The sequence below is a fragment of the Oryzias melastigma genome, linkage group LG10 (genome assembly GCF_002922805.2).
Source record: "Oryzias melastigma strain HK-1 linkage group LG10, ASM292280v2, whole genome shotgun sequence".
Taxonomy (NCBI): Eukaryota; Metazoa; Chordata; class Actinopteri; order Beloniformes; family Adrianichthyidae; genus Oryzias; species Oryzias melastigma.
In genome coordinates, this window is record NC_050521.1 from 148,144 (window position 1) to 172,815 (window position 24,672).

Here is a 24,672-nt window from a genome sequence, read left to right on the forward strand (position 1 = left end):
CCCAAAGGATGTGTTTTAACGCAGAACCAAACATGTCCGAGTTCTTTCATGTCATCCCGGCAGATGTTCCTCCAGAACCGGGCCACTATCTGAGGTTCAGCATCCGTCCGGTTCACCTCTCCTTCTGCTGATGAGGTTTTCCAGATCAGGAAGTTTTCTCCCTGACAGCCCAAGTTCAGGAAGGGGATCAGCTACCAAACTGGTACTGGAGTGTACAAAGTGAATGTTAAAACACTGGAGTGTTTTTGGAAGTTGTATAGACGTTTATGAGCCACTCATACCTAACCATGTGGTTTGCATATCCTGTTTCTATTATTTGCATGTTGAAATTAACAAAAGATCTACTCATAATTACAGTTGATATCTATGATGATTGATATTCTAAAATATCAGTAATGCACATAGTTTTTTATATCACAATGTATTGGTATTTGGAATAAAAATACTTAATTTTAAGTGAATAGAAAAACAGTTGAAAGCATTCCTGTTAATTTTGAAACAACAAAAATAAGTTTTATTTTGAATTATTTCATTTTATTTGCTTTTCTTTTATTGTTCTTCATATTTGAGTCGAAATGAGGCAACAATTCAAAGAAATCAATGTGTTAGTCATAATATGAACTCATACGTCATAGCACCAGTAGCCACGCCCCCTCCCGTCTTCACCTGAGAACACCGGATGTGAGCTGAACCCCTTTCAAAAATAAAGCAGGATTTTGTGAAGTTCACGACTGAAATTTAATGATTTTTTTAAATCAAAATTCGTCCTTTTAAACAAAAACATAGTTAACGTTTACATTTTTTAGAAACTTTATTTATTTTTACTTTATTTTGATAATAGCTTTTCCAACATGATGATAAAAAAGTAGTGCAGACAGACCAATGTATACTTCAAATCACACTGACGCAAACCTCTAAAAAGTATTAGAGATAAAGTTTAGTTTTCAGATTATAATTGCAGAATTTAGGCTTTTATTAAATGTATTCAGTTCCTACAACAAGTAATAGGAATTACATTAATATAAATATAGATAACTAATATATATTAATATATGTGTATATATATGTGTGTGTGTGTGTGGGGGGGGTGTATATACACACACACACACACACCCACACACACGCACAAAATATCATTACTATTTAAACAAACCAACAAAATCAATTTTCTCAAAATTCATGCATATCTGTATGTTTTTTAAAACGTGCATATTGTTCTATTAATTAACAAAAGACATGCACTTTTTTTCTGTATTATTTTTTTAAGGAGCGGAGGAGGTGAGCTTTATTTTGAAAAGCTCAGGAGCGGAAGTGTAATGGCTGACTCTATCAGATTGACGTCCGCTGCCTCCTCAGACCGTAAACTTTTATTGACTCTCGGCGACTTTCCGTGTCTCGTGCTTGGCTAACGCTTTTCTGACGTTCCCGCCGTCACTTTGGTGAAACTTTTCAGAGTTTCGTGAACCGTCCGTGGACTTCAGTGAACTCGAGTGTCGGAGACGAAGCGTTCTGGGTTTGGACCCCGCTCATGTCAAACTCTGCCGAACTTGGACAGAGTTTTAGCTAGCGGTGCTAGTTCTTATCTGGCTAAACTTTTAACGACTTTTTGCCCTGTTGTCCAGCTTTTTCCCGGCACTCTGTCGTGTCATTTTCTCTCAACTCTGCCCACGGAGCTTCCGAACCGCTGCCAAAATGAAGTCTGGGAGCAAATAACGGATGTTCGGCGGGGATCCGGATGACTCTGTCGAACTTTCCCAGCTTGCTGTCACCGTCTTAACTGAAGGCTCCCCTTCCGAACTCGCTGCCCCAGGATGTCCGGAGACTCCGCAGTCAGCTTCAGCCTCCTCCACCGGACCTGTAAGCTGGTGGTGCTGCTCTGTGTCCTCCACATCTCCGTCACCCTCTTCTTCTACGTCCGCTCCATGGACGTCCGGTTCGCCTTCGCCCAGAACCAACAGATGCGCAAGAACCCCCCGCGTTTCAACCACGTCCAGACGGTCACCAACAGAACCGAGTTGGTTTCGGAAGGGCAGAACTCCAAGAACGCGGAGGTGTCGGTGAGGAGCCTGGAGAAATGCCCGGAGACGTCCCCCATTCTCGGTAAGATTCTGGTTGTATTCGTTTAAACCCAACTTTATTAACACGACAGGCCTTTCTTCTCTGCTTAAGTTTGTCTTTTAATATTGAAAGTGCAGCTGCTGAACACAGCATCAGGCTAAAGTCTTACCCAATGAGTTCACAAAAACACCGAGGAGGATAGGTGATGCAGCCAGGGGGGAACATGTGACCACGAAGGGTCGTCAGGCTGTCAGCTAGAAGGAGAGATGATGACCTGGTCTGTGCTTCAGGTCCATCAGAACAATGTCTGGTGATGACCTGCCAGCACCAGTGCTGCCACAAACGATTATTTTAGTAGTTTACTAATCACAGATTAATTTTTCAGATTAGTCGACTAATCAGGCCATGCTGGATGTAAAGCACACAGCTTAACCACCATTAGCTTTACACTAACTAAAAGCTAGATATAAAGCATTACCTGTGATAATTCTAGTGTAAATGCTGTAAACTAAATTTGGTTGCTGAAGATGCTGAAATTGATAGCTAAAAATGCTTAAGCTAAAATTGCCGAAGCTGATAGCCAGCTAAAATATTTGTTAGATATCAAAATAGCCTAAAACAAAAATACCCCAAAAACTGAAATAGCCAAAACAGCTAGAATCCAGCTGAAATATTAGCTAAAATCCAAATTAACCCCACAAAAAACCTGACAAAATCCTAAAATAGCTTGCATGTAGCTGAAATATTAGCTAAACTCCAGAATAGCCTAGAAAACGGAAAAAAATCCACAATTAGCTAAAATAGCTAATTTGTGGGTGGGGCCATTGGCATGGAGTAAGCATGCCCTTACTACCCATCGTCCATCTGTTTACACTCTCTCCTATTACCGGTGCAACAAAAATGGCGAGCAATATTGGAGCAATCCAATATTGAGTTTCCTCAGTCTGAATAGGCTCCTTGCTCGGAGCAGAACAATTTGACCAAAACGGTGTGTCACTTTTAACGTGATCCAGAGTCAACAGAGTCAGGGCCTTTAAACCCTCCAAAGACCAGATATCATCTGTAGGTACCGAGAACTGAAAAATGAAAACGTTTGCCACTTTCAGGTTCAGAACTCTTTTGGTACTACAGAAACGTTGTGAACCATGACTTCAACTCTGGCACGTTTTTCTCCCCAGCAAAGATCATGAAACTATTGTATGCATGTGAGAGGTTGAGGCTGGTAGAACCAGTCGAGCACCCTGCCCTTTTCTAGACGTGTCTTTCGGGTTTTGAATGTCCTTCATGCAGGACAAAAGTTGCCTGTCCCCTTCAGGTTTTCATCTTTGTGCTGCAGTCTAGCAGCTTCTGTGGTGTTTTTCCAGTAGACGAGTTCTATGGAGATCTGAAGGTTATTGTCTACATACTTAGAAATGAGCAAAAGAAGAGAAGACTAAAATGGGAATAGAATAAACTAAAATAAACAGAACAAACTAGTGCTTTTGTGTCCACCACAAACACTCCCAAAAGCCTGTTTGGGAAGGAGTGTGAGGCCAGTTAATGCTTAATTTCTTCCTGCACATTACAGCTGCTCACGTATGACTCAACATGGCTCACCTGCTGAATGTGAGAAGTTGAGTGAAATCCCTAACGAGTCATTTTCTGATTGGTCGTCTGTTTAGGTTTGTTCTCCCACCACTCAAGGAGGACTTTGTCCAGAGGATGAAATGGGAAACAGTGAAGCTGTTATCAGCTTTTGCCTCTCAGGCTAATGAGCTTCATATGTCAAAGGTCATCGGAGATGTGGTGGTTTGCGTGATTTTTGTGTAGGAACCTGGATGTAAACTCTGACTCCTTTGAGGTGGTTTCCGCGGTGACCGGGTTTTGTTCTGCGGTGTGTTTTTACATGTACTTGTGGCTTTTTTCTAATGATGGAAGACATAGATAAAAGAAACAGCATTTCTGTTTGTTTTTTTTATTCAAATTGTTGTAAAAACAGAAGCAGTCATAAACAAAAACAAAAAAAAAACACTGAAAAAAAAATTGTACTTGTTACGCCGAAAGCCACAAGCTCCCTGCTCATACACATTCTGACACACTTGTAGACATTTCTGTTTCCTCACCTGAGCTGGAATCTGGATCAAAACTGTACGACTAGATAGCTCCAATATTTCTCACCATTTTTGTTGCACTGGTAATGTTATCTTTGAGTTGTGAGGGATTGTAAATTAGCGGAAAAACTTGTTTTTCCAACAGGTATGTGTTATTCTATTGGGATGCTCGTGTGCGTGAGGATGCTAATGAAGACTGCTGCTTCAGGGAAAATCTGTTTCTGAGCCTGATTGTTCTGGCCTTCCTGTGTGTGTGTGTGTGTGTGGGGGGGATTAACACTCCATGCTTGGGGTGGGAAAGGTCTTTTATAAAAATGGCAGCTGTTTTCCTGCATCTGGAGCACTAAATAAGCTCAGCTGATGGGAATCTGTTGGCAGTAATTCTGTTTGGATGTACTCTGTCTCTGTTCACTTCCTGCCTGTTGCTGAGCAGCTGCTGGACCACACAGAGGTGGAGGATGAGAGGAGACCCCCCACCTCACACCTGCAGGAAGATGAGAGCGGTGGGGACCTGTCAGGTCTGACTCTGAGGGTCCACGCCCTCACTCTGTATGCTTTGGGTCTTCAGAGAAGAGCATCTTGTAGTGAAGACATTGTGTTGTTTCTGTGTTTCCTGATTTCTATGTCATCTTTGATCCGACATTTGAGTCTCGGGTGACGAGAACATTGTCTGGTATGTCTATCCCAGGGCTCTTCAACCTGCAGCTCTAGATCCACATGTGGGTCTTTTATCTCTCTATGGTGGATCGATCATTGGCCAAACATAAAATAATTCATGGAGACTGTTGACCGTCAGAGTCAGCAGCTCCTGCTAATGACTGCTTAACCAAAACTACCAAAAGAAAACAAATAAACAAAGCCTGCAAACTTAGACTACCAAGATCCAACCCCAAACTAAAATAACAAAACCCAGCAGAGTAAGACTGCTGAGGACAAAGAAAGGAAAAATAACAAAAAAAAGGAATAAAAGAAAAAATAAATATCATTTTTTAAAGTAAGGATTACTTAATTAGCATTTATTAAATTTAGATTAGTTAAATGTATAAACTGATGTCTGAGGTTCACATAGATGATAAATTATGTAGGTTTTTACATCCTGTTGACCTGAAGACGTCTTGTTTGATCAACTCTACCTCCAGAATGAACAGATTTTGTATGCAAAGCAAAACTTTGGTAAAAAGTTTGATCTTTTATGAGTTAAAAGTACATATTAACTTATGCTGCACAACATTGGTTACTGTCTGTCCAGAGCTGCACTGAGATGATCCTGTTTGGCACAGAGCGTCTTTTATTTAAAAAAAAAAAAAAAAAGAAATCACGTTTTAGAGATGCTAAATTCTTTTTATATTTTTACTTTTTGTTTGTGCCAAAAAATAGACAAAATTCACATTTATTATATATATAAAAAAAGTCATGAATGCAAATCCACATTTCTTAAAGGCTAAAGTAAGACGATGCGGCTCCCTCTAGGTTTGGATCAGTAGGAAACACTGTTACTGTTAAAGGTTGCCGACCTCGGCTCTAGAATAAAGCTGAGAAGGTTTTGGAAGAGTGATGCCCGGTATTGGATGGTTTCAGCAGATCAGCCCGCCGACGTGGAGTTCTATGTGACCAATGCAGACTGAACAGGATATGTGCACGGTTGATGGCATCACGAGATAATCCTTCTGCGTGCCACAAACTATGATGCTTGCATGAATGACTGCGTTCAGGCAGACGCCTGCTGTCAATGATGGCAAACGAGTGTAATTAACCAAGAGACGTCTGATTATTCCAGTAGTTATGAGTTCCTGTTTGGGTTTGCCTGAGGGCTGCAATCAATACTGTTACACATTGCAAGAAGCCTCCAGCAACTTAAGTGCACCAATCTACACGACTCTACACAAACTCAAGGCCTCTGCTGAGTTTTATCAAAGATAAAGGCTGTGGGATGTTGGAGAACAAACAGAAATCTTCAGGGTCAGAGATCTGGACCACTCTTCAGAACCTAATCAGGTCAGGTTTAGCTTGGTGAAGCTGCAGATTAGCTGTTTACCACAGCAGCGCTCTGTCATGACACCACCTGAGGCTGTCCATTAATGGGAAGGGTTGTGAGCAAATCCAGAACCGGATCTGGTTTCATTGTTCAGCCTGATGGGTGTTGTTTACAGCATGCTGCAGTAGTTTGTGACACTGATGCTGATTACTTCGTGTTTTTCAGCAGTGGAGGTGGGGGGTTGTTGTTTTTAATGAAGCTTCTTCACATCCCTGGAGTTTACAAAGATGGTAAACATCTGTAGAACTCCTCTACCCTGGTTTCTGCTGTTGTGGTGGTTCTGCCAGAACCAGTTTACATGGTAACGAACCTCAGAGGGAGCAGTGAGCCCAGAACATGACATCCCAGCGCTGCAAGAGCACCTGAAGACGAGGCGCTGCTCTCTGAGCTGAGGGTCGTCATGGTTTCCAGTCCTATCAGCAGCTGGAGCATGAATGCCGCCTGGCCCGGCGCGCTGTCTGTTTCCTCAGCTGTGTGCATCCTTGTTCAGCATGGCTTCCCTCAGCAGGAAGGCTGCACTCGTCTGTTTCTGACACTTTCTGGAGAGGCTCTTGTTGACATTTTCGTCTCTCTGAACAGACTTCCTGTCAGTTTACATGTTTTCTGACTAACCTTTCATCACCTGCCATTGTGTTTTGCTTTGCCCCATCAGTGCCAGCAATGAACTTGTTTCACTAGAATATTGTATTTCACTCAGAACTTCTTAAGTTTTTCTGTTTTGATTCTTGCAAGGTTTTTTGTCAATCTTCCTGCTCCTTATATTGAAGTTTTTTGTTTTATTTTGTGTTAAACAACAAGAGAATGTCACATTTTGATGATTCTTTAGCTCATCCTAACTGAGCACGCTCCAAAAACTTTCAGGCATTTGTCACTGTGACATCAAATTTGATCAAAATTTAGTTTCTAATTGCCCCAATTCACACTTGTGATGCCATCACACTCTGTCCAGGTTTTTATACAGAACTAAAAGAACCCTAAAACTTTACTTTGTTTATCTAAGAAGTGCTGAGATGGAACCACTTAGTTCCAAAAAATGAATCTAGAATACAGTAAATTTTCCCAGAAAAGTAGTTATCTTTCAAAACAACAAGTTACAACCGAACTTGCTATATCTAGTTTATAATCTCTAAAAGTAACATGTTCTTATTTAGGATAAAGCTACTTGTTAAAACCGCAGTCACATGCACCTGTATGGAGAAGTTGACCCATACAAGTGTAGGTTTTTGGGATTTCCGGGTTCATAAGGGGTCGTAAAGAGGAGCTGCTGCATCTTAAATGGAGCACAGGTGGGTCTTGTGGTTTGCTTGCGGCTGACCTTAATGGACGTCATTGAAAATGGAACATGCCATTGTTATGCATGTGGTAAGGGTATTGTGACATATTTGTAAGGATAATGTAAGTTACACGCACTTATGAAGTACGGGTGATGCTGTTGTATGGTGTCCTTACCACATTCTGGTTGTTTGTAAGCTCCTTACTGACCGTGTACTGGGTGTACACGTCATATGTAAGATGCCTACACAATCTACACTTTTTCCGTGTTTTCTCATTCAAGTTCCACACAATGAGCCTGTACTTGTCATGTGAAGAGCACTACTGTCTCCTTGCACAGTGTGCAGGATTCAGGACGGTCAGAAAAATAAGACAAGATACAGATTCTTTATCAATTCCAGCTTGAGAAATTTGGTTGTTGCAGTGGCTTAAATCCATCCATCCATCTTCTTCTGCTAATCCGGGTCGCAGGGGCAGCAGTCTAAACAAAGATTTCTAGACTTCCCTCTCCCCGGGCACTTCCTCCAGCTCCTTTGGCGGGACCCCGAGGCCTTCCAAGGCCAGCCAAGAGACGTAGTCTCTTCAGCGTGTCCTGGGTCTTCCCCAGAGCCTACACCCAGTGGGACATAGCCGGAACACCTCTCCAGGGATGGGTCCATGAGGCATCCGGACCAGATGCCCGAGCCACCTCAACTGGCTCCTCTCCATGCGGAGGAGTCTCACATAATAAACAAATAATAAGTGACAAAAATCAGGGAAGCAGTCAGTCTGATAACGGTTAATAGAAAATCAAACTTCAAGAATGTATAACTATATAGTCCAATGGGGTGAGGCAGGAATGATCTCCTGTAGCGGTTGGTGTTACAGCGAGGCTGGCTGAGCCTCCTTGGAAAGGCGCACTGCTGTCCGTCAAGTACAGGAGGGAGAGGGTGCTCAGGATTGTCCATGATGGATATGAGTTTGTTCAAATGAAAACTATTTCACCTTTACTTTCCCTTATGTGTTGTATAATAGTTCACTACAATCTGTCGCTCAAACTCAAACGCACAAGGGGCCAAAATGAAAAAAAAAATACCTTAGGTCAAGGGCCGAACAGGATAAACAATTATTAAACACACTGAAATATAATTTTTAAAACTCCAAAAAAGTAACATTAACATAATTATGAGCTGGATATCTAGCATTACCTGTGATAATGCTACTGGGAATGCTGAAAGCCAAATTTGGCCACTGAATATGCTAGTGCTGATAACTGAAAATGCTTAAGCTGATAGCTGAAAACTGAAGCTGATAGCAGAAAACACTTAAGTTTGTAGCTGAATTCACTGACGCTAATGGCTAAAAACGCTGAAGCTGAAAGCCAGCTAAAATATTGTCTAAATGCCTTATTATCTAAATGCTTTATTAGTCTAAAAAAACAAGCAAAAAACTTTGGTCAAAACGGCTATCATGTATCTGAAAAAATAGCTAAATTTCAAAATATCCTAAAAAACGGAAAAAGCCTAAATTAGCCAAAACAGCTAGCCAGCGTGTAGCTGAACCATTAGCTAAATTTCCAATTAGCCAAAAAATCTTAGTAAATGCCAAAATAGTGCAAAAAGCTAGCAGAATGCCCATTTTTAAACTTTAACACTATAATTTTTTAACATAATTATGAATAATAAAAGGGCAAGAATATTATTCCAGAATAAATCAACTTAAACCTTAAATAACTTTCGATATTTTACTCTTCATAAAAATATATTTTGTCAATATTATATTATAAGTTAGAAATGAGTTCAAGATTACATCGGACCATTAATAACAATAAAATATAATGCTCTGGAGGGCTGGATCCACCTTTGTGCCCCAATCACGATTCCCCATTTTTCACCCACAGTCAGCCTGTAAAGGCAGTTGTGACTAAGACTTTAGTCTGAAACAAAATGAACAAACCTCATCTAACAGGTTGGGTTTTTCCAGAGAGATTTTGGTTTGTGTCACAGATCAATTGAAGCTGTGTTTTTATTGTAGCCAAATGAGGACAGAAAACCTGAAACTGATGTGCAGAAAGGCGTCGGCTCGTGTGGGTTGAACAACAGGAAGTGACCGCAGGGCTTCACTTGTCTATCTTTATGTACACACTAGAAAAGTGCTGGTGAGAGAAAAGCACACAATGATCACTGAAGCTTAAAAGCGAACCGTAAAAGCTCTTTAACTGAATCATTTTAAGAGACATGTTTGTTAAACAGGGATTGACAAAAATGATGTTCCTACAAAACCATACTACCTTGACATCTCTAACTAATATCACAGTTACCTTTAAACCTGTGGTTTTGTGGTTAGTACCACACTGAACCAATGATTACAAGAAGTGGTGTGGACCTGCTCTCTGTTGTAATAATGTGGGACTGGCTGATTCTGGCGCTCTTGTCTGTCCTCAGTGGGTCCTCTGCGGGTGGAGTTCAAGGATCCTGTGACTCTGGAGCAGATCAAGAGTGAGAACCCGAATGTGCAGCAGGGTGGACGCTTCAAACCCAAAGACTGCCTGGCGCTGCAGAAGGTCGCCATCATTATTCCATTCCGCAAACGAGATGAGCACCTGAAGTACTGGCTGTACTACCTGCACCCCATCCTGCAGAGGCAGCAGCTGGACTACGGAGTCTACGTCATCAACCAGGTACGCTTCATTCACACAGCCTCCAGAGTGTTGGAGTTAGACTTCAAACACGCGTTGCTGCATGTTACCCACCAAAGAAAGACTATTAACCGAAACAAAGACTCAAACTCTGCACAGAAGAACTAACTCTGGCGAGGTCCACGTAGAAACGCTTGAAGGGAAATTCTGGGAAAAACCTGATACTATTCAAAATGGAAAGAGTTCCTGGTACAGGCCAAGTCATTGTAAAAACACTTGATTTCCTCTCTGTGTCTGAGGACATAAAAGAAAGATGGCACACATGGCTCTAAACGTTATCACGGAAACGCTCTGAACAACCTTAAATCGAGTTCAAAGGTCAGAAATGCTTATGAGGCTGAGCATCTGGGTGATTGTTACTCTCCATCCAAAAACATGAAGACTATGGGGTCACGAGCAGATGTGTGTCTCCAGCTCTCCTCAGCTACTGCAAAACAACTACAGCAACAAGGAGACTTGAACATGGCACAGAAGAAAAGTTTTGAAGCCGATTTGACGTAGTCCTGAACCGGATGTTAATAATTCATGTAGAGAAAATGGTATGGTCGAGCCAGGGTGGGATTATATAAGTTCGCTTCCTCCCACTCCAACTTCAAGTGATCAAGTTGTAATTCAATTTGATATGTTATTTCATGTATTATTCCTGATTGTTATAAATAAACCATTTCATTCATTCATTCCTCCCCCAAACCTAAAAGAGGCTCTGCAGACTGATTGTTTGCACAATGACCTGCAACCTCAGAACAGTTCCTGCACAACCAGTAGGTGTATCCTGAAACCTGCACCATTTCAGCTGCTGCAAGGAGGGCATTCTAGAAACCTCAGAAGGGTTTGTCTCAACCACTTTGACAAAGAATACAAACACACACACACCCATGCTCAGACACAAACACAGATACAATGCTCAGAATGGTTACACAAACCTTTCAGTGGTTCCTCCTGTTGGACTGGAAAGCCTAACAAGCTGCAGCCGCCTTGGCTGTTTGTTTTGTGTGAATGTGTGTTTAACCGGGACGCCGTGACACAGCCCCCTGATCCGACCCGCTCCGCTGCCCCAGCATGCACCCTGCCTTGGGTGGTTCTGTCATTCATGAACAGAACCGTGGGTCTGGGAAGACCTGGACCTAGCCCATTCCTCCCACAGGTGCACCAGGATCGGTTTCATGGCATGAATTATGCAGGAGGCGAAACAGAAACGATGAAAAGGAGCGTCTGAAGAGCGTCGTGAGGCCCAGTGTGAAGCATCTGCACCCGGCTGATACCACAAAACGCTGATAGTCAGGAAAAGGCGGGCTTAAATATCTGAAAGCTACGGACGGAACTGCTGCCAATCAAATCAGAGTTCTGTTCCGGCCCAGGTTCTGATGCGTGTGTGCTCAGCCTTCTGCATGCTGACCTACTTTAAAGTGTTTGACTCACAGTTGTTCTTCTCTCTTGTCTTTGCTTCTTCCTCCTCCTCTTCTTCATCTTCCTCTTTGCATTTCCCACCGCCTACCCTTCCCTTGCCCCTCTCCCTGCATGTCAGGCGTTTCTGACCAATCACAATGGCTGCTGCGGTGGAGCCGCTGGGACACGCCCCCTGCTGGTGGCGGAGGGCTGCTTCGGTAACACGGCTTCTTTCTTCTTTTCTTCTTTCTGCTGCTCAACTTTCTGTCTGTGGTGCCTGAACCCACCAGGTGTGTTTGAGTCAGAGAATCTTCAGGTGAGACGTCTCGACTCCTCCCCCACTAACCTCTTCCTGCTTCATTGATGGCAACAGGAGCTTCTTCCATTCACGGACTGAAATTATACAAGTTAGAAATGAGCGTCAGACAACATGGGGCCATTAATAACAATAGTATAAAATGATCTGGATTGCCGGATAGAATTACCTGGAGGGCCGGATTTGGCCCTCCAGGTAATTCTATCCGGCAATCCAGATCATTAAATTTTATTGTTATTAATGGCCCGAAGTTATTTTGCTTCTTTTTTCCCTGTTCTTTAGGCTATTTTTCAGTTTAGCTAATATTCCAGCTACATGCTAGCTGTCTTGGCAAATTTAGTTTTTTCAAATTTTTTTGCCCATTTTGGTTTTTATCAAATATTTTAGCTACATGCTAGCTGTTTCACCTAACCTGATTTGGCATTTAGCTAATATTTTAGTTGGCTATCAGCTTCTGCATTTTCAGCTTCAGTGATTTCAGCTATCAATTTCAGCATCTTCAGTGGTCAAATTTAGCTAACAGCATTCACACTAGCATTATCACAGTTAATGCTAAATATCTAGTTCATAATTATGTTAAGTTACAGTTTTAAAGTTTAGAGTGTTCAATTATCCTGTTCGGCCTGTGACTTAAGGTGGGTTTTGGATTTTGGCCCCCTGTGCGATTGAGTTTGACAACCATGCTTTAGGGTGTTTTCATTGTCTTGATGAACTTCAATGTGGACCAGTCAGTCATAGTTTTAGATCTTTATCAAAGAATTTGTGCTCATAAAAACGAAACAGCTTGACAGGTTTGAAAGTGATTCTGAGGCTTGGTGTTTGCTGTATGGACTCAGATGAAGTCTGCATTTTTGTCTTCAAATGCTCTAAATGTTCATACCTGTAGTAATATAGACACACATGCCCAAAAGCGTGTTTCTGTCGAAGTGGGCGTAGGAACGTGTTGAAGCAGAGACCAGGTGTGCTCTGAGATCAGGGAGCAGCGAGTTGAGGCTGTGGGAAACTACAAGCCAAACCTGCGTCTTCATATTCTTCATCAAAGAGCGGCTTTGCAGAGTGGTAGGAGGGTGGACTTTTACGCGTAGGAGGAAGATCGGCCTCTTAGCTGTCAGAACACTAAAATGCTGCAAATCCTTTTTAAATTCTTGTTGTTCAGCTTCTCCTGCAGGAGGGTCATGGGCAACTTTTGTCCCAACTTTGTCCGCAACACTGTTTACTTTTGAATGAAAGCCTTTTACCTGAATAAGGAGTCGAGACCAGAATCCAGATCTCGGTAAAACTGTTTACCTTTGACTTGACCTGTGTGTGCCTTTCTTCCAGGATGGTGATGTGACGTTTAACCGGGCTAAGCTGCTGAACGTGGGCTACGCCGAGGCTCTAAAGGAGTACGACTACGACTGCTTTGTCTTCAGCGACGTGGACCTCATCCCCATGGACGATCGCAACATCTACAAGTGTTTCAGCCAGCCGCGCCACCTGTCCGTGTCCATGGACAAGTTCGGCTTCAGGTGAGCAACGTCTGTCCTGCTGAAGCGGGAGCAGTCACATTACCACATGACCCTGCCGCCGGATTTCCACTGGTCTCTGTTGCGTTGACACAGAAAATAGAATGTTCATTGATCAGTCCCAACATTTACATTGCCTCCGTCGTTTCTGTGTTTGAATTTTGTCTCTCCGCAACGCAAGCTTTACGTAGGTGTTCTATTTCCAGTCCAATGATGCTTCAATGTCGCGACAAAAGCTGTAAAATCGAGTAAAAGGTCCGGGTTTCAAAGTAAAAACTTCCATTGTACTTTGAAAGTTCAAATTTATAGACTTTTGTTTTATATTTACGGTGACTATAACACAGCGAATTACACTTTAGCTACATGCTAGTTGTTTTGGCTAACTTCAGCTTTTTTCATTTTTTTATGCTAGTGTAGCATTTAACTAATATTTTAGCTGGCTTTCAGCTTCAATGTTTTCAGCTATCAGCTTCAGCGTTTTCAGCTATCAATTTTAGCATCTTCAGCAGACAAATTCAGCTTACAGCCTTCACACTACCATTATAGCAGGTAATGCATATCTAGTTTTTAGTTGGTTTAAAGTTAATGATGGTTAAGATGTGTGCTTTACATCCAGTTTGCGCATGATCCGATTAGTCGACCAATCGTGTTTAGTCAAGTATTTAAATAATCGTTTGTGGCAGTACTACTCATCTGTGTAAATCTGGCATGAGTGAGACTAGATGGTAGCTGTTATTCCAAGTTCCAATTTTTTTTATTTTGACACCATCAGGTGTGCGAGGGACTATACTGTACACCTCTGACATGAGGATTTCCCACTTCTTCCCTTGTCAGTGAACGCACCGCATAGTAGTTCTTTAGTGTTATTTTTCTATCTTTATCAATGCTGGACAAAAAACTTCTAAACATTCAGTTCAGAAACCCATTCAGGAGTTAGTGTTGTTTTTTGTATGAACTGATGGAAGTGAAGCCTCCAGCAGGAGACTCATGAATGAAAGAAATTACCAGCAGAGCAGAGACCGCAGAGGACGCTTCCTAAACATCTGGATTTCTGTCACTAATGACCAACCTGAGGCGGGTCTGATGTTTAGCTGCTGCTGCAGTTTTGTGAAGACAAAAGAGAACCAAAGCAACCTTTTTAGTCAGAAAAGGGTTCTTGCTGGTCTTCTAGGGTTCTTAAAGGATCATCAGGTCATGTTCTTAGTAGGAGAGCATAGGACCTTCGTTTGGACCTTTCTGTAGTTTTAAAACCCTATAGAACATACTTTTTATTACAGACTCAAGGTCCATTTGTCTCAAAGACACATCAGATAAAATACTTAAAAGCAATAAAATAAATGTACATATATAATAAAAAATGTAAAAATAAAACAAAGAAAAAGACACTCGTGATAAAAGTATAACAGCCAGTAAAAACAATGACATAAAATTACTAAATATTGTAAACTTAAAAAAACAACATAAAAACAATTGCAGACTTAAAACATTAAAAACTTAAAAAGACTATAGATGAGTCAGAAGGGGTTTTGGAATTCTTAGGAAAAACAGGAAATGCTGACAGAGATACCACAGAGGAAGACGTATGACCTAAAACTGCCATGTGCTGAGGCACTCACTTCCTGTCTCACACACACACACACACAAATACACACACATTTACACATATGCATGCAGACACACACATACTTACTGTATGCACACTCACACATGCATTCCCACTCACACATGCATGCTTACTTGCACAATTGTCCACACTCACACATACATGTGCTATCATTTATGCATACACACTCACACATGCATGTATACCAGGGGTGTCAAACTCAATCGTACAAGGGGCCAAAATCCAAAACACACCTTTGGGAGCATGTAGTTGAAATGTTAGCTAAACTCCAAAATAGCCCAAAAAGTCTTAGTAAATGCCAAAATAGTCCAAAAAGCTAGCAGAATGCCAATTTTTTTAAACTTTAAAACCAAAACCTTTTAAAATGATTATGAATAATAAAAAGGCAGGAATTTGATCCCAGAATAAATCAACTTAAACCTTAAATAACTTTCAATATTTTACTCTATATAAAAATATGTTTAGTCAAAATTATACACGTTAGAAATAAGCACAAGAGAACATCGGGTCATTAATAATAAAAAAATAAAATGATCTGTAGGGCCGGATAGAATTACCCGGAGGGCCGGACCCGGCCCCCGGACCTTGACTTTGACACATACATGTATACGCACTCACACATGGATACACACTTTCACATACATGTGTGAGTGTTCATGGATGATTACATGCACACACACACAAATGCACTCTCTCACAGGTTGACAGTATTTTTGGAACAACCTGACAAGTCTATGATTATGATATTTCCTGTTTTTCTGTCTCAATTTCCACTCTGGATTTTTTTGTTTTAACTTAATCTGTGGTTCTGCTCCAGTTTCTGTTCAGATATTCTGGGGTAAATTCTGGCCACGCAGCAGAACCCAAATGACCTCAAGTGAGCAGGCGGTCTTAAGATACCCGAGTGCTAAGGTGTGGTCTGTTTCTTCTGCAGGTTACCATACAACCAGTTCTTCGGGGGGGTGTCATCCTTGAGCAAAGAGCAATTCCTGAAAATCAATGGCTTCCCCAACAACTACTGGGGCTGGGGGGGCGAGGACGACGACATCTACAACAGGTACTCCTCCATGTCAGCATGTAGTCAGAAATCCAGGCTTTGTTTTTTATTATCTTGTTTTCTACTGCTCATCTCCTCAGCTCTTCTCTTTGCTCTTCACTCTTGTTCTTTTTCTAAAGTCCCATCTATAGAATAAACAGCCCAAAAAAGTTGATTTGGTTTAGTTACCCTTTAACCTCTGGTGTGTTTCCAGGGTGGTCTCCAGGGGCATGTCCGTCTCCAGACCCAGCGGAGAGGTGGGGAAGTGTCGCATGATTCGACACAATCGGGACAAGAAGAACGATCCCAACCCACAGAGGTATCCACAGGCTTTGTGATTCACTGCTGTGTGGTGTCTGACATTCATAAGAACTGCTCCAGTTTGGAGCTGATGTTCACTCTTGAACCTGGATTCTGATGTTCTGGTTCCAGGTTTGACCGGATCGCTCACACTAAAGAGACCATGAACAAAGACGGCATAAACTCTCTGAGCTACCAGGTGCTGAAGGTGGAGAAGTTTGACCTGTACACAAAGATCACAGTGGATGTAGGGAAGCCCTGAGGGCGCGGGTGGGGGGGTGGAGTGGGACTGATGCAGCCTCTGACACTTGAAGCTTTAAGTTCTGGTCCGGATCTTTGGACTGGGCCTGCTGGACTCTGCTGTCTTCCTTGTTTTTGCACAGATGGATGTACGGACGAGAGCTTGTTCTTTTTCTCCGATGGGTCGGTTGGAGCCACTCAGCTTCTCGTTGCCCAACCTCCAAAGCTTTTATTTTGAAAATTTTAGCCAATCAGAGCTGCCCTGCAGGCTCACAGGATTGGGACTTTACTGGTGGTGGGGAATTATGGGTAACTGATGCTGTGAGTTTAGATCTGGTTCTGGTTCTATGCCTGTTATTGGTACCAGCAGTTTTTCTGCACGTTTCTTGAAACCCACCGATCCAGTAAGCGGACCGGGACCTCAGGAGAACACAACCACACCTGGTTCCACCAACCCCGTCGTGTGAGCTGGACTCAGTGATGTAGACCACAGTCTTGGTTCGGGACTTGAGTTCAGTTCTGGAGACTTCCCAAGAGTACTTATCTCAGCAGCTAGCTGAATTCCTGCAGAACCTCATGGCGCCGGTTCACCAAACACATTCACTTCCTTATTTGAGGCACTTTATGGGGGCGGAGCTTCCTGCTGCAGCAGTAGTCTGTAGCTCCAGGGGTGATGAAGTTCTGGTCAGAACTTCTGAAGATGACGCCCCCTGCTGAAGGTTTGACCCAACCTGTTTCCATGACGATGGATAGCTCACACAGTGAACCGACAGCCTCATAAACCAGTTCAGAACCAGGTCCAAACTCCAGCTGGTGTGTTTGTGTGTGCGTGATTTTGAACGTTACTGATAATCAGTTTGGATCAATGTTTACCCGCTGAACCGGGATCAGAACCAAAGCAGCCAGCCTCTGTTTAGGCTGCAACTCTAGATCCTCCTGAATGTGCTGATCGATCAGAACCAGTGGTAAGTGATGGATCCATCCACCAAAAGAACCCCGATGACTCGATTATCAGGATAGTTGAGGATAAATTTGTACTTGATTATTTTAGCTGTTCTTTCGTTGATTGTAAGTGTCCTTACTGCAGCTGTTGGTACCAAAGACTCTATTGATCCTGTGAACAGTCACCTGACAGCTGGACGAGCTCGTCTGATTGATGACGGCGGATATCCATGGGTGTGTGTAATTTGTTTGTGAATCTGCAGACCAAACCGTGTGAAACAATCACCTGGAATGTGCCTTAAACTGGAGGGGAACCAGTGAGGAAATGTGAGGATAAACTCCAGATCTGAACTGAGCTTTGTGTGCGTCTTTGTTCTGTAGAATGAGTTTGAGTCACAGATGGTAAACTCGTTATGCTCCATAAAGGCCAATCAGGGTCAGTTTTACACACTCTGATCAGAATAAGTTAATTACTAAGAGCCATCCTCATTTTAACTAAGATTTATACATCACCATAGCAACAGATCAATAAGAACACCATTATATTAGTGAAATAAATTCTAACCCATTTTTTACTCTGAATTGTTCCCATTTGTACAAAATAGAAAATAAGCTAGCTGCAGAGAGAGTTATTTATGTTAAAAACTGTCCGATTAACCAAAAGCAGCAGATTCTTTTCAACACAATATTTTAAATTGATTTACATATTTGCAAACAGGTACATAAATATAAAAAATAAATATTAGTTGTGATAATAAATCCCAATATGACACAAATCATGCACAAAGTAAAACAACAAAAACAGCACAGGACTGTATGAAAATGTAAGTAAATAAATACACAATACGGCACGTGTCAAAGTCGAGGCCCGGGGGCCGGATCCGGCCCTGTGGGTAATTTTAACCGGCCCCCCAGATCATTTTATTTATTGTTATTAATGACCGGATGTTATCTTGAGCTTATTTCTAACTTGTATAATTTTGAGAATTTTTTTTTTTAATGGAGAGTAAAATATTGAAACTTATTTATGGTTTAAATCGATTTACGCTGAAGATATTCCAACCTTTTTATTATTTATAAATATTTTAAAAAGTTACAGTTTTAAAGTTTAAAAAAATTGACATTTACCAAGATGTTTTTAGGCTGTTTTGGAGTTTTTTTTGTCTGTTTTTTAAGGCTAATTTGACATTTAGCTAATATTTTAGCTGGCTATCAGCTTCAGTGTTTTTAGCTATCAATTTCAGCATCTTCAGCTATCAGCACTAGCATTTTCAGAGGCCAAATTCAGCTTACAGCATTCACACTAGCATTATCACAGGTAATGATGTATATCTAGTTTATAATTACTTCAAAACGTTACGGTTTAAAATGTTGAAAAATTGAGTTTAATAAATGTTTATCCCGTTCGGCCCGCGACCTGAAGTGTGTTTTGGATTTTGGCCCCTTGTGTGATTGAGTTTGACACCTGTGCAATACAGTATAAACCAAGAGAACAAAATACAAATAAATAAAATAAAATTGATGATCGTTACAAACGCAGTGAGATCATGATCGTCCGCCCCCTTCCTCTCACAAAGATACAGATGGATTATTATCAGATAGAGCTCTCAGTGTGTCAAAATAAAATAAAAAGGCTCCCATGTTTTGTAGAATTCTCACGTAAACCCTTCAGTGTGAATTAGATGTTTTTCAAGTTTTAAAAGATTTAGTGTTTCTTTATTCCTCATAATGTGGGATGGAGGACTCAAAGACTTCCATCTAAGTAAAACCAGGCGCGTCACTAGCAAGGTAACGAGTTGAATGTCTAAAAACACAAAGTAACAATTTGAATTCCAAATGTACTGTAATGTAAAATGCAGATCATCTCAGACATGTAAACAAATGGACCAACAAATCTGTAGGATTTTAATGGGATTTATATAAAAAAAAAGTCCTAGATTTTTAGATTTTATTTTTTATTTAAGTGCATTTGTACAACATACGGAAAAAAACAGGTATAGAAATACACAAAATATGTGCAGGAAGAGACAAAAACCTATAGGAACTTATATTAAAGCCTCTGGTTAATAACATTTTTAAATGAACATAAAATACAATTAAACAATTTTATACAATTTACACATCTTAATCCTTACTACCCAAAAAATAAATGCCAAAAAAAGGTATTTTTTCTGCCGCTTATTGTCTTGGTATGGAGCCTTTAAAGGGACGTAAAAGTGAAAAAAAAGGATAATTTAAGTAAAAAAAAAAACAAGCATTTTTTTCTAAAAATACTTAGGGGCTCTGTAAAAAAATTGAAGTGAAAAAAAAAGTTCTGGTTACTAACTAGAACTAGTTTCTCTAATAATTAAAGTAATTAAACAATTCTTGTTATTGCACAAAGATAGTAACTTCTTTCCTAAAAATTGAATTAACAAAAATGTGTTATGGTTACTAATTGCTATCTGGTGCAAATCCGTTGCTAAGCAGATTTTTTTTTTCTTTTATTATTTCAATTTTTGGAAATAAAAAAAATTACTTCAAATTTCTTTCTTCAATGTCCCTTTAGGGGTTCCGTACCTTGGGGAGTAATGGACACTATCAATATTTTTAAAAACATGTTTTCTAAATGTTTCCCACTGTTTGGCTGAGCAGGCAGTTAAAGGGTTAAGAAACAAACACACACACACACACCCACACACACACACAAAAAAACACACATACATTTCATAACACACTCATTTTATTATTGGTGATTGCCTAAAATTTTTTTTTTAAAGAAGTGTCTGGTATCTCATTTGTGGCCAGATGGGAAAACTGACTCATTTTGTGCTAAACATTGAAATCTTGATGTGACACATTTTGAAACTTGAAAATGACCATTTCGACTGTAATTTATTAATGAATCTTTGCATTAGTTTAAAGCGAGAAAAAGTTCTTAACGGAGAAGAACATGTGAAATGTCAGAGAAGAGACTCTCATCACCTCCTCCCTGGGATGTAGAAGTATTATTTGTACTTATTTTTGTCGAGCAAGATTAAATAATACAGTAAATATTTTACTCCCTCAATGCTAAGTAAAAACCAGTTTGCACAAAGCTAACGCTAAAGACGCGGAGTTGGTGATGGTGGAAAATGATGAGGAAGTCTGCACCGCCTTGAAGACTCTCTCCAATGATGTGATGTTTTTAACATGTAGCATTTCTCTCATGATAGAGAACAGATATATAGAACACTAAGACTAGAACTGAAGTTGTTGTGAATCAGGAACAGACACAAAAAATCCAGTTTGCAGAAACTTCTAGCTCCATCTTCTTCCGCTCATCCGGACCGCGTGGTCGACCTCTGATCAGAAGATTACAGATTATGTTTAGGCCTTACTCATGTGTCAAAGTATTTTTGGGCAAGACACTGAACTCCACATCGCCTCTGATAGTTATTAGTGCTGCCACAAACAATTGTTTTATTAGTCGACTTCTTCTTCACCTTTCGGCTTATCCCTTTTTTGGGGTCGCCACAGCGAAATGGCACCCACTGTTTCACAGTGATTTGGCAGAGATGATTTTTTCTGGTTAGTCGACTAATCGGGTCATTCACAAAGCGGATGTAAAGCACATCTTAACCATCATTAGCTTTAAACTAACTAAAAATAAAGACAATGAAGATTATAGTTTATTAAACTTTTAATGAGTCATGCAACTTCTGTCCTTCGTTAGTTTATGGTATTAAAAACAAGATTAAATCAAATCAGAGAGATAAGAAATATACTTTCCATCAAACTCATTTTGACAGGTGCCCCGCCCCTCGAGATGATGTAACAATTTAATATCAATTATATATATAAAGGGTCAAAGGTCACCTGTCAAAATGAGTTTGATGGAATGTATATTCCTGATCTCTCTGATGAGGTCGACATCTGAAACATGGAACTATTTTTCACTAAAGAGAAAGTTTCACTGACTCAAATACTGAAAAAAAAATTTTGGGGTGCTGAACGGTCACAACTTTACTACAGTCTGAATCCGTATAATATAAAGTAATGACAAATTGATTATTAAATTAGTCGTCGACTATTTTAATAATCGATTAGTTGACTAATTGTGGCAGCTCTAATGTCCATTAATGTTCACGAGTCTCAAAAATTTAGAGGCACCTTAACCTGTTAAAAAGCTTAACGTTTCATTCACTTCCTCATCCATTAATGACACACACTGATTACATATTTGTGTCAAGACATTTAGCTCATTTATTAGCATTGCCACATGTGGGAGTCATTGCACTCTCAAACCCCACGCTTGTTATCTTAGACCTTTGGAGCTAAGCGTCTCATGGAAGTCGAGTCATTTTTTACTTCTAGTCCAGCTGACCCAGACATGTCGACCGTCAGAGTCAGCAGCTCCCTGCTAATGGCTGCCAAACCAAAACTTCTGTCAAATGTAAAAAAAAAAAAAAAAAAATTGCTGGGACAGTAATTCTGTCAAGCAGGGTGGGGGTAACATGATGGTCTGGGGTTGCTTTAGTGCTGACATGGGAGATTTGTTCCGGGTAAAAAGGACTTCAAATAAGGACACTATCCCTGTGGTCAGCACTAGACTGGAGCCAATTTCTTCCCACAACAGGACAATGACCCAGAAATGATCAGGGATGAAAGGGAAAACGGAAAATCTGGAATTCAATCATTAAAGTGATGAATACAAAATAATAAAAAAACTTTATTTAAACATTTAGAACAAAAGCAAATGCTTCCTGCTGAAGCCCTTGTTGTCATGTGATTGTCACATGACCTCTGAGCCACACTTCAGTTACTCACAGCCATTAACACAAACAGGTCCAGAAGGTTCTGTAGAGACTGACTTGGTCCTGCTTGACCAATCACAGTGCTCTGTCTGAACCCAGTCTTCAGAGGCTTCTTCTGGGTCTATAGCGCCCCCTGCTGGACCTTCTTGAACAGCTGCTGCCTCTGCTGCGTCGTCATGGTGTCACAGCTCTGCAGCAGGTTTGCCACTATCAGGGTCTGCTGGACGCTGGACGCCCTCACCCACACCCGGCCGTTCATGCCCACCACCAGCTCGCAGGGGAACAGCTGCTCCAGGTCTGAGCGGATGTCACTTTTGGGGGCCAGCAGCCTGAGGGTGGGGGTACAAAAGGCACGTTAGATAGCATGGAAGCGGTGGTAGGATTCCAGGTGCGGTGGGGAGTTACCTTCTGACCAGCCCCAGCGAGACTTTGATGAGAAGACCTCCTGGTCCAAACACCCCCATCCCATTGGCTCGCCCCGACCCGTCGATGCACACCAGCTCAGGCTCCATGTCCTTGTTGGCGATGAGGAACTGAGCAAACACCAAGTCGCCCACCTGTACAGGTGAAGGAGAGGGGGTGGAGCTTCAGAGATGGTTTCACATCTTCATCCACTGCTGAGCTCCAAAGAGGGACTGCACACGAAGAGCTCCGCCTACACTTACCTGAACATTGGGTCGGTTCCGCTTGGTGGCTCCTTCAAACGCCAGGTAAGACAGAGACGCCAGCTCGCTGCCGCCAAAGTCCACCCTGAAGATGTCTCCTCCTCGGGCCGTCACGATCCCGATCACGGTCTCCCCTTTTGTGGCCACATACTGAGGAGGACAAACCGTTGACTTTAAAAGAGAACTGGACTGAGTGGCCCCTCCCCTCTGGCGTTCCAAACAGGAAGTACCTGCTGGTTCCACGAAGACAAAATCTCATAGAGATCTATAGAGAAATAAACAGCTATTAATCAGGCACTGTATTTATTTGAAAATATAATGTCGAGGAAAGTTACATTACCTGCGATAATGCTAATGTGATAATGCTTTTTGCTGAAAGTAGTTGCTGAATATGCTAAAATTAAAAGCTAACAATGCGGAAATTGATAGCTGAAATAAATGAAGCTGATAGCCGCCTAAAATATTAGTTAAATGCCAAATTGGCCTTAAAAAGAACAAAAAAAAACCTAAATTAGCTAGCATGCTGCTGAAATGTTAGCTAAACTCCAAAAAAAAGCCTAAAAACCTTATTAATGCTAAAATAGTCCAAAAAGCTGGCAGGATACCATTATACCTGTCAACTTTACTACACTCCGACTCCATATAATATAAAGTAACGACTAATCAACTATTAAATTCGTCGTCGACTATTTTAATAGTCGATTAGTCGACTAATCGTGGCAGCTCTATTTCCTTTGGGGCATATTCTGATTATTATTTCAAAAATTATAAAGTTTATGAATACCAAAAATACAAGCAGTAATGTTGTGAACAAGCTTATTTTATACCAAGACTGCTGAAATCGCTGAAAGTGTATTTGAGTTTTTACGTTGCGAAAAACATAAGGACAGGAGAATCACTAAGTGGTGATATACTGAACTTTCCTCCATTTCCTTCATATGTTTTACTCAAAAAGGTTCGGACCGGTCCGCTCTCACCCGCTTCTGCTGGGACTCGATCCAGAAGGTGAGCGGCGGTTTGTGCCGCAGCACGCCGCTCTTCATCACCACCAAGCGGTCTCCGGTCCGCCGCAGCCCCGGCCCACACACCGCGCGGTCCGGCTTGGCGCTCTCCGATAGAGAGATGGTGTTCTCGGCATCGAAGCAGAACTCGTCTCCCGGGACCACAACCTGCCCAACTTTCTCCTTTAGAACGGCGAACATGCCTGTCGTGCTCATGGCCGTCTTCTTCTGTTTGTTGTTGACATCGGATCATTGGTTTCCGCCCCCTGGTGGTCAGGAGTAACAACAGTCCTTCTAATTCAGGGAATTTTTCTAGTTTAAAAAGGAAACACGTTTCATAAGATTTGGTCAAATTTAGGTTTTACACAATTTCATCGAAAATAATGTATTTTTTAGATTTAAAATCCCTTTTAAATACATTTTAAAAGTATAAAATATTCTCCAATAATCAAATAATTTTCCACATATTTTTGTAGTTGCATCAACAGTGTATTTAACTTTAAATATCAAGCTTCAGTTCTAAACAAAACTGGGAATGTGGGAATTTAGAATGAAAAAAATCTTGATTAACCTTTTCTTTTTTAAGAAAAACAGTTGTCAGTTGTGTTCAATTTTTTTCACACAAAGATAGCATATTTTTGCTGTAACAAAAACGATGCAGATTCAGACAAACCAGCAGCCTGGACCAAATCCAAACAAAAGATTATTTGTGCCCTTCATTTATGATCATCAGATGATGTTATGAAACCG

At 41.1% G+C, this 24,672-nt stretch overlaps 2 protein-coding genes across 2 annotated transcripts; one reads left to right on the forward strand and one right to left on the reverse strand.

Moving 5' to 3' along the window:
- Positions 1-1,304: 1,304 nt before the first annotated feature.
- b4galt1l (DP-Gal:betaGlcNAc beta 1,4- galactosyltransferase, polypeptide 1, like) lies at positions 1,305-17,836 on the forward strand. Its single transcript, XM_024283937.2, has 6 exons — positions 1,305-2,100; positions 9,879-10,114; positions 13,155-13,342; positions 15,898-16,020; positions 16,214-16,318; positions 16,432-17,836. Exons 1-6 carry the CDS (start codon positions 1,812-1,814, stop codon positions 16,559-16,561), a joined length of 1,071 nt encoding a protein of 356 aa, XP_024139705.1. The 5' UTR covers positions 1,305-1,811; the 3' UTR covers positions 16,562-17,836.
- Positions 17,837-22,151: 4,315 nt separating this feature from the next.
- On the reverse strand, positions 22,152-24,199 carry exosc3 (exosome component 3). Its single transcript, XM_024282889.2, has 4 exons — positions 23,899-24,199; positions 22,922-23,071; positions 22,662-22,813; positions 22,152-22,585 (listed from the first exon to the last, which is right to left on the reverse strand). Exons 1-4 carry the CDS (start codon positions 24,136-24,138, stop codon positions 22,378-22,380), a joined length of 750 nt encoding a protein of 249 aa, XP_024138657.1. The 5' UTR covers positions 24,139-24,199; the 3' UTR covers positions 22,152-22,377.
- Between the last annotated feature and the right edge of the window lie 473 nt (positions 24,200-24,672).